The sequence below is a fragment of the Cydia splendana genome, chromosome Z (assembly GCF_910591565.1).
Source record: "Cydia splendana chromosome Z, ilCydSple1.2, whole genome shotgun sequence".
Lineage (NCBI taxonomy): Eukaryota > Metazoa > Arthropoda > Insecta > Lepidoptera > Tortricidae > Cydia > Cydia splendana.
The window spans coordinates 29647340-29666138 of record NC_085987.1 but is presented as its reverse complement, the minus strand read 5'-3'; the positions used below and the strand labels follow the sequence as shown (position 1 = coordinate 29666138).

The 18799-nt window shown below is 36.6% G+C and overlaps 2 protein-coding genes across 4 annotated transcripts in view; both read right to left on the bottom strand.

Moving 5' to 3' along the window:
- Positions 1–1248: 1248 nt before the first annotated feature.
- The window catches only part of LOC134804893 (neurocalcin homolog), a 95905-nt gene continuing 78354 nt past the window's right edge, over positions 1249–18799 (bottom strand). Inside the window, exons 2-5 of one of the 2 annotated variants that reach the window (XM_063778206.1) lie at positions 8530–8675; positions 6716–6834; positions 5697–5885; positions 1249–1713 (exon numbers count right to left, since the gene is read on the bottom strand). In XM_063778206.1, coding sequence (XP_063634276.1) covers positions 1519–1713; positions 5697–5885; positions 6716–6834; positions 8530–8599 — 573 coding nt within the window. In that variant the 5' untranslated portion in view covers positions 8600–8675 and the 3' untranslated portion in view covers positions 1249–1518. Of the gene's footprint in view, positions 1714–5696; positions 5886–6715; positions 6835–8529; positions 8691–18799 lie in introns of both variants that reach the window. The other variant, XM_063778207.1, reaches the window with a different exon arrangement.
- Positions 10542–18799, bottom strand: part of LOC134804886 (neuronal calcium sensor 2) — an 86559-nt gene continuing 78301 nt past the window's right edge. For both annotated transcript variants that reach the window (XM_063778194.1, XM_063778196.1), the window contains one exon: positions 10542–14878. In XM_063778194.1, the coding sequence (XP_063634264.1) occupies positions 14702–14878 (177 nt within the window). In that variant the 3' untranslated portion in view covers positions 10542–14701. The remainder of the gene's footprint in view (positions 14879–18799) is intronic.

The following is an 18799-nucleotide window of genomic DNA, read 5'->3' as shown; positions in this document are numbered from 1 at the left end:
TTCACTGTAATTCACAGTATCTCGTTGAATGGGTTTTTAATAAAAAATCATCTACTCTACCTGTATTATTCTTCTACAACTTATACATAAATTATACTTTTTCGGGATTGGCTTTTACGGTTTATGCAAATAATGGTAAGTAGGCAAACCACGATGGAAGTACATAGCATCAAATGTGATTAATATGTAGGTTTAGTTAAAGCAAAGATTCATTGACTGTGTAAGATGTAGAAAGTGTAAGACAATTTCGTTCTACAAATTTGACAGCTACGAGATGGCGATGTAAGCCTCCGTACATTATGCGGTAACTTTGGTAGACAAAAGTTGACGTTTAACAATTGAGTGACCACAAAACATATGGCACTATCTCTTTCGGATGTCAAACTTAGGGGCACGTTTTTTTCTTATACTTTACCTACTCTCTATTTACAGTCAATAACTCTTTGGTTGAAGGAAAAAAAAACTTTAACACAATCCTACTATTATGTCAAAGTCACGAAACTTTAACATGTAACTTTTCTCAGTTTATCTACACTTGGAGTTTGAGTAATTAGAACGGACTAGACGGCGCCATAATTATTCTGCAGCTTATTTCAAAGTATAATTATTATATTAGCATATTTTAATGCTGGCGCATGTCTCAAGATTCAAGATGATGTCTTATTTCTTATTAAACGTATAAGGCTAACGTCGTAACCCGAGCCAGTCTTGTAAGACATATGCAAGGCTTAAAAGCTGCGAAAACAAAGAAAGGACGCCAATTGTACTCAAACCCATATGCATCAAGCAGAGTCGTACATACTTTAGTACGATACGACCACACAATACACCGATCAAAGCAGAAACTTAATCTAGTATTTTAGTGTTATAGTTTCTTAATTTCTAACTGACACCATTTACTGATAGTAGTAGTATTCCCAGTAACAAATTGACCGATAATCTTAAGGCTCCGTTACACAGGCTCGTTTTGAGGGCGGCGCGTGAGCGGGGCGCGCCGCTTTTACATATAAAACGCTCACGCCACGCTCACGCCCGCCCGGAAAACGCGCCTGTGTGACGGAACCTTTAATGATGACTGTAAAAGAACGTTTACGAAGTTTTGCATTCGATTGAATGGTGAGATAGTCGCAATACCAGCGACTAGATATAAAATATGGTTGAGATTTAAGCCCTATTTATAAATAGTGTATTCGAATATAATCCGCATTCATTATTTTTTCTGGTGATGTTCGATCCACTTTCAGTACCTTAATATAATGTCTTTATTTAAAATACAAACGTATAAATACATAGCGAAGAATAAATAATGTTAATTACTGAGAAATGTTAACGGATGCCAAGTGAAACAAGAGCAATCAATAGAACATAAATCCAAGTATGTGCCTTAATGATTTGCGTCGCGCACTAGCTCTTACAAGCAAATTTAACTGGGGTTATTTTAGTATAAGTATTCGTAACAGTTTGGGATAGATGCGCACGAGCCGAAAGCGTGTCTGTTGATGGGGTTCAAGGGCCGGCTCACTGCGACTGCGGGTCGCACTGGAGCAGGCGCACGATTGAGGGATCACTCTTAGCGCCTTCTATAAACTCTTCCAGCGACAGTTTCCCGTCTTTATTTCGATCCATTTGACGGAATATTTTGTCCGTCCTCTTCTCCGGCGTAGATTCATCTTCTGGCATCTTCATCACAGAGCCAACCATCTTGTAAATAGCCTGAAATGTAAAATACAATGCTGTCAAAAACTTCATGTTGCCCATACATTATTCAATACGCAACAAGTGATTTATGGTTACATGTCAAAGGAATGAGCTTGCCATTGCCAAGTCCGTCCGTGCCAAGTAAGTCCATCAATTTTCATTCAACTCAACACACTTTTTTATAAATCAAAAATTTATTGGACATAGGTAAGATTAATAATTCCTTGTATTGACACAATTTTTACCAATATTTATTTAAACCTTCTCGGACATAAATGTTAGTAAATACTACTTAAGTCATTTAATGGTAAAAAAAATGCTGATTTGAATATTTTTTTAGAGAGCAACCGGATAGCTCTTAGGTAACTATTCAGCATATTCGGAAAGTATGTTTTATTATGTTTTTTGTCTTGTTGCAACACTGTAAAATGTAAGCTCCACCATAACTTTCAAGTACTCTCTTCCATTAGGTTACATTTTCCCGTTGTCACTAAAATAAATGAGACATGTTGAAATTGTTGAATAGGATGTATGGATTATTTGGAGCGTTAAAAATTTGTTGCTAAAAATTGCTTAGAAAGCGATTCATCTTTAGCTGCTAATTTACCTAATCGAAGCGTTGGCAAATGGTTTATTAGAATGATACAGATACTGAACCGAATAATTCGGCCGAATCTATTCGCTGACAAGAACTAGAATCCTTGAAATAATGATATTAATGATTGTTTGTCTGTGGGTCTTTATCCATTCCTGGTTAAGTATTGCTTATAGATTGCATTAACCATATTATGACGGGCAGAAAACGGTTGCATTCGTCCGTGGGTATTTATTATTGTTATTGTGGTGTTGTGGACCTTTGAGTGTCGCATCGACCAGCATTGATCTATTGTGACGGCCCTTTAAAATTCATTACTAATGCCCGTTGCATCCACAAAGTTCCAGATTCTTTGGGCAGAATGTTCTGTACCTCATAGGGTTGCACTACGTGTCGCCCTAGGTAGGTACTTCTTTTTGACATTAGTAGTCCACAAGAACAGAGAATGTGCATTGCAGTCTCCTCTGACTCCTGACAGAACCTGCATGTCGCATCTTGTTGCTTGCCAAATTGAAACATATGTTTGTTCAACTTACAGTGTCCAGTCAGTATTCTGGTCACCGCGCAGATTTTGTGCCTTTTGAGTCCTAAAAGCTCCTTAGCAGTTTTGCTGTAGAACCCTTTGATCAGAGCTTTCGAGTGTTCTTGTCCTTTAACGAACTTCCACCTATCGTTTGCTCTCGTTTTTTCTAAGTTGCTGAGCAGAGAATATGAATCCCGTTTTGTGATTCCACAGACCGGTTCTGGGCCGACCAGGGGTGTGTCTGCGCCCTTTCTAGCAAGTTCGTCCGCCTCTTCGTTTCCGTTAATGTCCCCTGGTACCCATCTAAGTGTGACTTTGTTGGAGTTAGCCAGTGCATTTAGGTTTGTTTTACAGTTCTGGACTAGTTTTGAGTTTGACTCAAGGGATTCTAGTGCCAGCAGAGCAGCCTGGCTGTCTGAGTTGATGTAGATATGCTGGTGTCTTAGGTTTCTATCCAGGTTGATCTCCGCACATTTGTTGATGGCGAAGACTTCTGCCTGGAAGATTGAGGCCTGTGTGCCCATGCTGGCGCTAGCTCTGAGCTTAGGTCTCTCACCATAAATCCCACATCCTACATCATTGCCTTTCTTGGAACCATCTGTATACCAGCCAGGTGTGGCTTCCCTCTTCGACGTACATTTGGTTGCTGATCCATTTGTCTCTAGGAGGTATTTCTACTGTGTACAGTTTGGTGAGATGACATTCGGTGTGCGTGTCATCAGTGGGCATGCTAAGGGTTCTATTTGCATAAACCCAGGCCTTTAGATTGGTTAATGCCTGAGAGCGCCATTTTGGCCTGTTTAGCGTGCATATTCTGTAGACGCACTGCTTGGCCTCCTTTTGCACCTGCAAGTGGAGTGGTATGATGTCCAGCAGTGCATCTAGGGCCGCTCCCGGTGTCGAGGAGAAGGCGCCTGTTACTGTTAAACAAGCCGTGCGTTGCAGGCTGTTTAGAGTGTCTATTGCTGTCTTTTGGCTGGTTTTGTTACACCAGACTGCGGAGGCGTAGGTGACAATTGGCCTCACTATCGCTGTGTATAACCACATAGCAATTTTGGGTCTTAAGCCCCATCTTCCGTCCGTGGGTATCTATCGGTAGTAAAACAAAATAAAATAATACTACGATTCTAGTCACACTCCTCATTTGGTTACATATCAGAATACCGAAAACTGATTTACCTAATGTTGAATCACCTATGCTTGATTCACCTATTTTTAAATTACCTATCGATCATTTTACCTAGACATTGACTGACCTAAGTTTATAATACCTAAGCTCAAATAACCTAATGGACGAAACACCTAATGCACGTTTTACCTACTGCACGTTTCACCTAAAGCTATTATACCTAATGCACGAATCACCTAAAGCTGATATACCTAATGAACGATGTACCTAAACTTGATTTACCTAATGGACGAAATACCTAAAACTGTTAAACCTATCGCACAAAATACCTAAAGTTGATATACCTCCTGAACGAATTACCTAATGTCGATATGCCTAATCCACGGAATACCTAAAGTCTATATACTTAGCACAAAATTCATATCATTTTGCCGAATGATCAAGTGGCAACTCCACCCAATAAATCGTATGATTTCCCAACCTTACAGTAGAAACTGTTTGTTAAAATAACAACTTAAAAATACACTTTTTGAAACGCTACTTTTTAGGTAGTAGAATGATTTCGTAAGTCTAATACTAAATTAGTTATCTTATCAAAAACTTAATTTTTGGTAAGTTAACATCATGACGATGAAATAAAAGTCGGTTTTGGCACTGTTTGGTCGCAGTTAACCTAACACGCTCCTCCTCGCTTTGCTCGTCGTCGCACCTATATCGATTATAATTAAAAAGAGTAAGCCAATTTAATGATTTGGCTAAAAAAAATATACCAAATGTTGTATGTCCTAATAATATTCTACTAAACAATAATTATATTTTTGATTTTAGGTATTTCGTTCATTAAGTGCATCGACTTCAGTTATTTCGTGCATTAGGTGTATCCAATTTAGGTATGTTAACTTTAGGTAATTCGATCATTAGGTATAGGTACCGACTTTAGGTAATTCGTACAGTAGGTATGTTAACTTTAGGTAATTCGATCATTAGGTATACCGAGTTTAGGTATTTCGTGCATTAGGTATATCAACATTCGGTGTTTCTTGTATTAGGTATATTAGCTTTAGGTATTTCGAGTATTAGGTGTTTCAACTTTAGGTAAATAGACCATAGGTATTCTGAGCTTAGGTAAACCAATTGTAGGTGAAACGTGCAATAGGTAATTCGTTCATTAGGTGTTATGAGCTTAGGTTAATTGATCATTAGGTATTTAAAAAAATAGGTGAAACGAGCAAAGGTGATTCAACATTAGGTAAATCGATTTTCGGTATTCTGATATGTAACCCCTCATTTTCATGCTAGACCATTTCACACCCTAACAGCCCATGTTTACTCCTAGAACTCAATTTATATTGATAATGTTTCAGGTACCTAACTAAGCTATTATATTCAGTATGTAGTAGATTTATTTATATCGATAAGTAAAGCGTAATCCTCTATCAGCTAGGCAGTTGAAATTTTCACAGATGATGGATTTCTGTTGCCGCTATAACAACAAATGCTAAAAACAGAATAAAATAAATATTGAAGTTGGGCTCCCATACAACAAACGTGATTTTTGACGTTTTTTGCGTAATGCACTTGGCTGGTTTTTTTATATTATAAATTATAAACGACATCACTGATCCCATTGACGGTTATGTATTATGATTTAATTTCTCTTCTACAAGTTATGTAGGATTGAAATTTAAATGAGTGCAGTATTAATGTTAAAAAAATTAGAAGTACGCGATCTGCGAGTGAAGTTGACTTACTGTTACAATCTCGAGCATCTCCTGGCGCGATATGTATCCGTTACCGTCCAGGTCATACATGGAGAAGGCCCATTTTAGTTTTTGCTCGAGCTTGCCTCGTGAAGTGACGCTGAGTGCGCATAAGAACTCCCGGAAATCTATCGTGCCGTCGCCGTTCGCGTCGAACGTCCGGAACACATGTTCTGCAAACTAGACATTACAGGTTACATTAATACATGTATAATAATAATATAACATTAAATTAGAAACTCCATAAAAATCCTGTTTAATAGAAGTAAGTGTCTAGCGCAAAATATAAATATATATTCATGTATAATTTTACTAAGTAGGTATTTAGGATAAACATTACTAAAGTGGGCAACATTAGTATAGTTTTTCTCCCGATGATGAGGCCCCTTTTACCTTGTTTAAGGCCTTGGATAATGATATTTATCTCTCATTCTATACGTAAGTAAAACATCTTCGTCATAAGGGGTAGTGCACAAATCACGTGAGGTGTTTTCGGCTACTTGTTGACCAATTCAACAATTTCTTGTGGTTATTTTATCCCGTCAGCCAAGGGACAATACCTAGTATCACAGTTTGTTAGAAAAATGCTTGTAATACGTTCTATATACTAATACGTTCTATATACCAACATAACACATAACACAGCTAATTTAAATGTCACTAAACATGGTTTTAATAAGTGATCACGGAGAATCTAACGAAGCCAACAAGTGGCATAAAAAATGATTTAGGTACTCTCCCACTTCAAGCCAATAAGCCGTTTCAATAGAAGCCAAATGGCAGCACTTAAAAGGGGTCAAACGTGTAATTTACCCTAAAACAATTATTTTTCTAACAGACTATACTTTTAAGAGTGAAGAATTCACAAAAGACAAACCGAGGTGGCGGAGCGGTTTCAAGTGTTGTTCCTATTGGTGGAGTCTAACCTCTCACACTGCTCCGCTACCTCGCTCATTTCTGGTGCGTGCCACACCTAACATTCTTGACTATCGATAGTATGGCCTACCTACCTTACTAGCATCACCATATGGGAAGAAATTCCCGTATATTTTCTTAAACTCTTCTACGGACAAATGTCCACTGGGGCAATCTTTCAAGAAGCCTTTGTACCATTCCTGTATTTCTGCATCTGTAACAGCCAATAAGTCTCCTATAGATAATATAATCATATATTGTTCAACGTCACCCGTAGAAAGAATAATAAACAATATTTCATAGTAAGTAATCCATTTGCAATAAGGTGAAAATATGTAGGTATACATATTTATGAATTCGACGAAGTACATATATCATATATATTTAAAAAACATTTTAAAACCTCGCCAAACAAGTTCAAATGAGGCCATAAAAATGTCACCAATACGCCATACAAAAAGGTCATAAAATTAGGCTACTAATGCCAGTTGTGGAAATACCTAGAAATAAGTAGGTATATGAATATGAAATGTTTCAGAATATGCTTATTGCTAATGAGGACTACATGAAATTCTGATGAAAAATATCTAATATATCAATAAAAGGGCCATTTTTTTATTTATAAGTTTTCGTAGTGTTTTTATTATATTGTAAAAATGTTATTAAATAAATTCATAAATATTTATACTTATTATCGATAATGTACGTGTATATAATAGATAAATATATGAATACCAGAAAGTAAAAAAAAATCAATAAAATAAATAAGTAATAATACCATAATCAGCTAAAATCGGGTTTTATATTATTTGAATATTTTTAAATGTTGATAAAAAAAATTACAGTTTCAATTTAAAAAATAATAACTTGGTCACAGAGTTTTTGTCCCCCTAATTTCTATGGATATAGTTTTGACGGAGTGTTTCGACATTATGATGATATATTTAGCTGTCTCCTGTTCCTGACTACTACTTACCAAACAACTTAATAAATGTGTCCAAATGGGCTTTCAAAACACCCGTAATAATGACCAACGATAAAAAAAAAATCATTTTTTTTGGTTCAAACACTTGTTTTATGAGAATGATGATCTACGAAGATAGACATCGGTTACACGCTAATTCTGGCGTCAGTTCAGTCCATCAGTCTGGTCAGACTGACGGGAGAATTATCGTGTAACACGCGGACTGATGTCTGGACTGATAAAAATTTAAATTTTTAGATAATATTCGTCAGACATATTAAATATATTAACAACGGGTCACTCACGTATTTTAAGTCGAAAAACGCTCGACATGTTTCACTCCGTACCGAGGAGTGTCATCAGGAGCTTGCGTTTACGGTGACGGACCGGCGCAGACTGCGGGCCGCAGCTCTCCGCGCCCGATGACTCGGCGCAGGCGCCGGTGGCGGCCGGGGGGGCGAGAAACTACCCTCATTTATGGTATTAACATGTCGAGCGTTTTTCGACTTAAAATACGTGAGTGACCCGTTGTTAATATATTTAATATGTCTGTGTCTCACGGAAGTTTTGTTATTAAAATATTCGTCAGTCCATTTTGAATGACAGAAAACTCATAGGAGACTGATCGTGTAACCTGTTCGTGTCATTCTCGCGTCAGTCACCATATTAGACAAGACTAAATGACTGTGTTGCGTTCTGTGTCCAAACGGCGACTGTGTCGTAATTTTATCAGTCTGTTGTCAGTCTGGACTGATCGTGTAACCGTGTCCATTTTCCATCATTTTGGCATCAGTCAAAACTCGAATGGACTGATGGACTGAACTGACGCCAGAATTAGCGTGTAACCGATGTCATAGATGATAGGGTGACTGGTAATTTGAGAATATTTTTACTAGTTGTTAATAGTCGAAACTTTAGTTGCTCTCATATTAAATTAACACATACCTGAAAATTCTGTATTTTGCTTCAGATCTTCTAAAACCTCAGGTTTGAGTTTGCTATTTTGTTTACCCATTTTAATTTATGTTTAATATGGAACGTAGATTTGACTCTCAAAATCGTGCTCTTCCTAGTTAGGTATCTCGTGGCCCCTAGAAAATAACAACCTAGAAATAGTATAAATTGCATCATTACAAGACTATGTATACGGAATAGTTTTAATTATAAACAAACAGATCACAGCGATTTAGTGTCAAGCTAACATAAATCATACAAAATACTAGTCGCTACGAAAATAACGAGACGATTTAAGAACTATTTTTGTATTTTGTATATTATACATGAATAGGCAAAATGTGAATCAATAAAAATATTTATTCTTAGAAATACAACAGAGACTCCATGGGGACACAGTGGTTACTTCATCTAGTTTACGTGCCTATCTAAACACTATAATTATGACACCGGATATACTCTACGTTACATTTCTAAACGACAGATCATTGCTTCGGTAAATAATGAGTAGGCTGTAAACACTTAAACATTGGTTCAGACTTTGATATCTTTTATTAGAATAGTAACTTTGGATAGAATTGTAATCGTCAAGACATAATGTACAACAGGGCCAAGTCAAATTATAACATGGTTTATGAACTGTGAATAATTGATACAATTTTTGTTACAATCAATAAGTGTTTATGTTGATTATTTAAAATATTTACCAACTAAAGGGCTCCGTTTTGAATGCTGCTTTAAATCATGTTGATTTTAATTTGAATAGAATTTTTGTTTTTCATATTGATTGTATGCATATAGAAAAAAAAATATTAAAATTTGAATAGAATTTTTGCTTTTCATATTGATTGTAAGCATATAGAAAAAAAAATATTGAAATTTGCCTAAATATATTTCATGCATACTTTCCTTTACAAGGAGTAGAGACAGCCAAATGTAGGTAATAAGTATCGGAAAGGACTATGTGTCAAATGTCTACTACAAAAGCTAAATGAAGTGGTTCGAGAGAATGAAGCTAAAATTGTAACAATATAATTTATTAAAATCTTAGCGGCCTGATATAATAGACGTAAAACTGTAATTAGTTGATTGCCTTATGGAGCCCCTTAAGTGGTGATATAACATTATAATCTGATAGTTTGGTAGTTTAAGGGCAAGTTGCACCATGCACATCAACAAACTGATTTACGCCTAAAATGATGTCGGCTGCTGTCAGGATGTCACTCAATAGATAACTATTAAACTTATCATACAAGCAATTTTTACAAACTACAATGATGTTGACAGACGGTTTGGTACAGCGGGCCCTTATACATACATGTGTAGTTTAAAGTATCGTTTTATTACATATTACATTATCATGGCGTAACTGTGGCGAGGCGTCCATGCGATTCGATATTCACGTTTTTAAATTAAGTACCTATACAAGTTGTCACGTAAAGAAAATGTGTACCAGTATCTTTGGATTGGACAGATATGTTTGACGCCACACCACTTTGGTGTAGTATATTAAACTAGGTAACTACTTAAAAAAAGGAGATCTAAGTATGTTTATAGAATGCGATAAATACTACTCTGTTCTTAAAATAAAATAAAAAAATGTTTTACACCAAATAACAATCAATTAATTTTATCGAAAAACCGGATTTCCGCGATAGTCTTCCCTTCCACGCTTGTTTGCAGGATAAATGAATATTTAATATCACAATTAACGCCAATTAACGTAGCTTCATGGTGTTTTGATTTTTTTAATTTAAACAACTTTATTCTAGTTACAGTCGAACCATGAAAAAATACGTGGCATACAAATTGTACTTTAAATATTAGAAATTATTAAGCAAAAAGTACAGAAATTTTAAAGTTGTCGTAGGCCGTTCTGTGCAGCCAAATATCAGAAATGCAAAAATTCTTTTCATAGCTACTGCATCTGCAGCTCAAATACTTACACAAAAAATATACAGCTGGCATAACATAATGTCTTAATGACTATAGCTAGATATATATTATCACATAATAAAGAGGGACTATATCGGTTCATGACGCGCCAATCGACTCGCGTCACTCGCGGAACTTCTACAGATCATAAACAAAATGTCCACAGAGTAGCGTTTTCGACATGTTTACATTTTTTAATATTAGTTAATTTAAATGTGCTTACTGTAGTTATGTGCTAAATTAATTCAACAATCGCCCTTTTGGTTTTCGATTGTGGCTTACGTTATTTATGGCAACATACATGGCACATTCATATTTTGAAGCATATAGAAGAAAAGCAAAGTTATACATTAAGATATTGCTACAGAATGAGACATTCTATAATTAAGTACAAATATGCTCTTAATAGATCCGTGCTGTAAAGGTGCAAGTTATTAGGTAAGTTAAAGATGACCGACACATCTCTGTGAGTGGCGAGATAGAAAAGTCGTCATGTGGGGACGAGTAAGTACATACAGCTAATTACTAATACTGACTACTTAATAGTTTTTGTAATACAATTATAACCACCGACGCATAAGCTTGGGTCGCGATAATGACACAACAGAGTAATGACACTAATTGACCAAAAATTTGAAGTGTAACTTCTCAATTGATGAGATATGTATTAATTCATTCCTATGTAAATTCGCTAGTGAGCGTGTGCAACTTAATTGGAGAGAATCTGCGCGTGTACATACGATTTTGAATCGCAGGTTTTTATAAAGCGTTCAGAATAAAATCAATGGTTAAATAATACTGTGATATGTTACACAAGACCCTGTCTGCGAGCTATTTTCAGGTCCGAATGAGTATCATTGATCCCTCTTCCCTAGTTTTATAAATTCAGTCGTTTCATTTTTGTGTTATACCATTGAAAGTAAATTCTAAAAAAGACTTTAATACTAAACTATTAAGTAATGGTTGAATGATACAAAAGATGCACATGCATCGGTGATGTGTTGAATAAAATATCCTACAGCATAATTATGTAGGTATGTAGCGTCTATAACATGGTTTATTAACTTGCATCTTGAGGTATAGTCGACGTAAGAAAATGTTGAGCGTAGCTAAATAGATATCACGTGCTAAAAGGAACTTCTATATAAAAAAAGTTTAAGTGATAAAAAGCGGTTGAAGTATATGACAAAAAAAAAACAACATTTTCGTAGGCCGTACTCAACATAATTACCGCACTTGAAACTGGCGGTACAGAAATAAAAGTAAACTTAAATGATAGGTTTATTAATGATAATGATATTATGGGGTACAGGGTACACACCCACATTAGATTCGTCAACAAAAACTTAATTTAATGACATAGATTATCTTGATAGACACTACAGTAAAATCTCATGATATTCAGAATGATTGCCCGGTAGGAGCAAGCACTCAAGGTATAGAAAGAACATTTTAATGCGCTGCTCGCAGAACACGTTACAGGTAATAACGAGTAAAGTATTGTCAGACTTACAAAGTAATTGGAATGTATTAAATAAAAAATTCTACACAGATTCTTTACAAAAGACCCGGTGGCCGTTTCTCAATACAATCATTGTTGATTTAATGGTTTGTATGATGTTTCCTAAACGGGCGTTTCCTGAATCTTTTGGGTGAATTGCTATTTTTAAAGCCACCGTCTTGTGTTTTTGAAATAGGTACGATTCGCGACTGTACATATAACTAAATAATGAATAAATATTTTCATGTTATTATAATTTCATAACATGTAGTTCAACTCCATGTCCCAGGGATATTGAATTGAAAAGCACAAGAATACCTACTAAGATTAAAATTATCATAAAAATAATCCTCATTCGATATGCGCCTTAGGCAACTACATAGAACTATGTATCCATTCATTACAAATTCGGTAAATACCTATTATAAAATCACATAATTTTATAAAAAGCAATGTCTATATGTTTGTGTAGGAGACCCATCAACAGATACCACTCGGCAGTCTAAAAAACGATTGCCCTCATCAGCAAAGACCAGGTTTATTGGTTTAGGGGTTAGAAGTAACATCTCAACTGTAATGCGAGTTCTTCCCGTTGCCATTCTTAGCAATTTGTGCGTTCGTTTACTTTGTACTTTGAACCGTTATTTGCGCCTATTTAAAATAAAATAATCAAGGTTAAAACGAAACATTAGCTCAATTAATAATTAGTCGTACAACTGTTTCAACGTGTTTAAAATATTGCGACCCCTTAGTTTAAGTAAAAGAGTAATACTCACAATATGGCCAACCACTCATGTCTTTATAGAAGAATTGAAGGAATCACAAGTACATTACCTAGGTACTATATTTTACTTATGCTAGCATTATCACCCCGAAGGCGGGGATGAGTATATGTATTCTGCTTGTTTGCTACAAATGCGAATGGTTGGTAAAACTACGATCAACACGGGATCTAATAAATGTTTTACAAAAAGTAAAAGCCCGAGAAATTATTTCAACTAAAAAAGTAAATAATAAAATATGAAATGCAATAAAGTGAAATGTTAACATTCGTAAGGAAAAAGTAAATTGATGAATGAAAAATGAATGATAACTATTTACAAAGAGAGCTAGAAGGCACAGTAGTGTGGAAACAATTTGACCAATGTTATCAACCAAGAAGGTAAAAGTATCGCCAGATATTTTATTGTATACCTTTGAATACTACAACAATATTAAAAATGGCTATAAATAGTAATAATAATGGGATAGTCCGTTTGCGAAAACTGCAACGAAGTGAGTTAAGAGCCTAACTTGATGACAGCGCCACGCACGATTGTGTGCCGATTATCGCGCATTCCACTTCGATTATACTAAAACAGTTCCCCAAAAACCAAACCCAGTAATAACCTAAACTCATCAGAAATTATACTTGAAATGTAATTGAGTAAAAGAGTCAAAAGCAGGCGTTATGAACATTGATTTACTTTCAAATAAATATAATGATGCATCTTGTAATGACTCCAAAAAAAACTGTTACGTTTGTTTCAGCGCTGCATGCTCGTGTGCATACATGCAAGTCTCTCGACTGAGCACAAACCTCTCTTGTTGGCCTAGGAGATATCGTGACTACTGATAGCAAAATACGTATAATATGTAAGTTTAAGTTGGTAGCGGGCACTGAGCCTGCTCGATCCTAAATACATATTAGGTAGTAGAAATGTGTCAAGGGGCATCAAGGCTGTACAGTGTAGAATGTGACCTACGAGCGATAGACCTATGCGAAAGGTGAGTGGTTCGGATACAATATTTTTAAATATAGGATAGGACAGTCCGACAGCGACAGAAATGTAATACTTCTTATACAATTACCGTTCACATACATGAACTTTATCAAATAGGAATGGACATTTCAATATTTTTTAATATTCAAGAATTCATTGACTTTATGTTCGTTACATTAATATTCGCTAAGTACAAATATATTTTCACAAATATATAGTAAACACGTATTGGAAAAAGCTCGGTGTGGATGATGTGAATGAGGAAGCGCAGCTATCGCTATCGATAAAATTCACCGCCTCTAATTTCTAATAATTTAACTTCTCTCTTTTATTCGAGATCATTTGTATACTCTTATAAATATACTTCAGCATTATAATATCTCCCACTAATCACGTCGTTCATGGGAGTTTATCGGATGTAAGCATGTTTTAATGACGGGTTTTACCAATGAAAACGAAGGCTGCACTTCGCGCTATAATAGCGGCCGCTGCGCTTACAATGTCAATTATCACGGATTCTGTGTACACTTCGTAGTTAACCATGCCGACACGACAGCCACACAAACATCACTTAATAATTACTCTCCGAAAGACAAACGTCGCTATGCAAATACTAAATGAGTTGATAAGAAATACATTTTGTAACAATAAATAAAATTAATCTCAAAAATCATTAGTAATTGACTGGATAGCACGCAATTGTGTTAAAATAAACCGCGTTCATAAAATAGTGTGCATAAATTATGAAAAATATTTACAAATGAGTAATGGTTTTTAATCCGTACTCTATACATATATCTCTCACCAAAAAGGAGTGTCGGTTACGATAAATCGTGTAACCGGATTACTTTATGCCTCATAGATTGCTGTCGTGTCTACAGGAGCACGCCGTCGGGTTATCGTGAGGTACAGTGAAGGGGTGGGTGGTGAGACCGGACCGCGGGATGTGTGAGCCGGGAGCCACTTAAGGGGCCAGCATCTTGGAGAGCTCTTCGTCCTGGAGACAGCCTTTGAGGAACTCGTCTTGCGTGAGCTGGCCATCATTGTTTTCGTCCATTTTAGCGAAGATGTTCTTGGCACGCTCTTCGGCGGAGTCGGCGGGGCGGTTACTCGAACATGCGCCGAGCATATCGTAGATTGCCTGAAATGTATTATACGTCATCATTTAGCATTTAATCATATTACAGACATTGTTAAGATGATGATTGATAATATGTGGGACTCTTACAGAAACAATTTAACTGAATAAAAATAAAGAGAACTACTTTATAGCCAATAAACTGGATACCTACAATTAAAGTAGAACCTAGTACGAGTAGAATAATAGTGAGTAATCAATAAGGAGAGCCGTCGGGCAATAGCTATTTACGCTGATAGAGTGCTCTAGTATTCGTCACTCGTCACTGGCGTAACTGTCAACTTTGGCTGGCTTATTAGCGATCCAGATAGGAGTCGTCAGAGCCATATGCTTCAGGAGTAGAATTGTATAAAGGGCTTTAACGCCACACGAGTATTGACCACGGAGAAACCGCAATATGCCCTGAACACTTAGTGAACGGCAACTCATCGCTTGCCACGATAACTCGTGCAAGCAAATTGATTCGGTCAAATTGTGTTTTTTGAAAAACTAATTATAGCCAGCATTATATGAATGTAGTATGATACCTTTGGGTATAGTGCTTTACGCACACTAGTGTCCCATGCCCTCCCCCTGCCGCAACCCCCCCTTTTAGCATGAAATATGTCCCTGTTGACGGTTTTTTTTTTTGAGATAAGTATTAGAGTTAGGAATAAAGTGTCAAGGTAAGAAATAATCCCTATTAAATTCTTAACAAAAAAGGTACATTAGAACATAACTTGACCTAATCAAATTATAATTATTTGATATTTATTCAGGTATAATTCTACAGCATTATAGCTAGGGGCGCCAATGCGCTGTAAAATTAAATATGTAATAATATTATATGATGAATATGACAATATATTATTAATTAAGCTATGTTGATTCGCAAAAACGTAAATTATGGCAGGTGTCCAGGCCTCCTTGAAATAACCACTTTATCTTCAACACGTAAACGACACATGTCTACTCCTTTCATTTTATTAGGGTCCCGTAGTCAACTTATAGTTTCGCCATGTTTGTCTGTCTGTCCGATCGCGGCTTTGCTCCGTGGTCGTTAGTGCTAATGTAGTATAAAAACCGGGTTTTCACTTTGATAAAACCGGCTTTTACGAGTTTTTCGAATTTACAGTTTTATATACCTACATAGTTTATTTATTTTGAAGGGTAAATTTAAAAAAAACCAATACATTATACGCACTAAGTGTATAAATGAATAGCTTTTTAGTCTCCAGCGTTATATCTATTTGCCCAGTTTTGCAGATAAGCTGCTCCTTGAAGTTAAAGCTTCAATCCAGGATGCTTCGCTCGGAGATATTTAGGAAGGAAGTTGTGTCGGATAAGATCGCCCCTGAATTTTACTCTCAGTTCAGTCCAGTTTGTTGCACTGGTGAAAACAGGACAACTCTATCTTGGAAGTGCTGGGGCACAAACGCCACCGAGAGAAATAGTCATCTAATAGATCGAGGTCCTTTTCCAGGGTACTTTGTTCCATTTCCTAGCTGTCTTCTTGTGTCACAGGGGCCAGGTCATCAGCATAAGCAAACTTCCGCGAGGCGATGTTAGGTAGGATACGACTCAACCATCGACATCGGTATTTACTTTATCAGTATCGGTATACCATCGGTATTTTCAGACCTATGATTACTAATACTAGGCGTTGTTGAGAGAGTGAAAAATCCGCTAGCACGTACAGCTCGGCGGCCACTGGGGTACCGTCTATTGCTCTTGTTGTGAAGACTAGGTCCGGGTTGTTGTCACTTCTCCATTGAGCTGATTTGAGCGTTCCTTTGCCTTTGTTAGAAACGACTAATACAGTGTTGTTCCTATTAAGGAAGGGGCAAGGCCAGCAGCTACGTGGAGGCCTATAATATACATATATGAAATGAAATGAAAATATTTATTTTCTGGCAACTATTGGCCCATAGATAAATGTACCTTAAAACTAGCATACATATTATTACAAAATATATCTTAAAACTAAAAACACACGATTATGGCTGCGATGCAGTTCGCAACCCCGCAGTGTCAGGGAGCCGGCCGCGGAACCGCCGGAACTTGACACCCTTCGGCCAAAACTCCTCCTTGGTGGAAGGTCGCTAGATGTTCAGTGGGATCGCTCAGCACAAAAGAATTAAAATTCACACTGTGTCGAGATTCCAACTTCACGACCCTCAGGATGAATCCGGACTTGACTCGTACATACTTTACGATCTCCTCGACCTTCTTAAGGTAGTGTAATCGGGACACATACAGCAGCGTAGTCGGTGTTGCAGGACGCAGCAAATGGTTGGGTCCAGTCGGTGCGGTGTATATGTTGCATATCCGCGTTTCGCCGATTTGAATAATCGTTGTGGCGATGTTGTTGCCATCGATGTTATTTGAAATCACGTTGACCAGGGCAGTAAGAGAAGACCGGCCGTATGTCGAAGTTCTATATTGTTCATGGTATAATGCCGCTACCAAATCAAATCCCGGTATTTTACCTCGTTTAGCGAGTTGGGCATCATCAGCGGTGTGTTTCCAGCAGGCGGACTATGTCAACACCGTAGTCATATAATATTTTGCTTAGGCATTCCGTTTTAGAATTGCTGACTTGGTTAAAAACATTATCGATGGAATTTGATGGTCTTATTAAGATAAAGTACTTAAATAGAAATGTCGTGAAAGACTAATATTAAAGCATTGATCCTAAAAATACTTGCTTATTTTACAAATTATACGTAAAATCGAAATCGTCGAAAAAACCGGAAACCCGGTTTTGCAGTTTTACAAAAACCGAAAAACCGGTTTTCTAAAATACGCACGGTTTTTTTGAAGGTTTTTTTTTGCTATAACCCAATGGTTAACCATTTTTTGATGTATCAATGTATATTCACTGTAGTGAATATTTTCGAAAGATAATAAACGTGTCGGCTCTCCCTCTAACTTTTAAACCATGGGTCCTAAAAATATGAAAATAATCATAAAACAAAACTTGATTAATACTTTAAATGAAAACTATAGCGAACATGATCGGTCCAGCCGCTTTTGAGTCATTGCAAAAAGTCTTCTCTTCTTAGTAAAAAGACGAACAAAGTGCTGCGAACGTAATTACCCCCTTATGCAGGTAATGTACCTACCTATGTATGTACAATGTACATGATACTCGTACTTACTAATAATAGCCCCCGTTTAGCCTATTCTGACAGAATGGTACCTACAGAACCCTACAGTGAGCACGGCCCGACATGCTCTTGGCCGATTTTTTATATACAATAGCCTACGCTTACTGAGGTAGGTTAACAGGTGTCTATTGTTGTACCAGTGAATGGGTTCAACCAGGCGTTCTACATAACAATAAAGCTCTGCAAACCGAACTCGAAAGATCTGAGTGTTTTAAATTCAGGAAAACTTGCAACACGTCGTGTCTAAAATCTCCAGACTTAATATAAAAATAAAAACCGACTTCCAAAGGGATAAAATAAAATATTATGCCTTTTATATGAGCTAGCAACTGAAATGTTTGAAGACGGTGCCAAACCAAATCTTAAAAGCGTCAACACGTTAAAGTCACCTATTTAATTATTCTATAGGTATTTACGTTGAATGTACACATACGACTACATGAGTAACAATATTAAGAACAGGTGACCTCGCTCTCGAGTAGATAGGCACAAGCCTTAGAGCATGCATAGATACATCGCATGCAGTAAACCGCACTTCAAGCTAGAGCCAGTGTCACTGGGACTAAAAAAAATTAATCTGGACTAACTTGACTAGCCGATCGTATTAAGTAAAGGTTAGCTGGATAGCGAAATTCTTGAGTGTTAAGTGCTATTAAGATTTAGAATTGACACATGTTAGAAGGTAAATCGTATTTCTAACCAAGAAGCGGTCATATTAGGGGGGGAAATTTAACCGTTTAGCTTCGTAAGACATAACAAAGCTTATACATTTCTG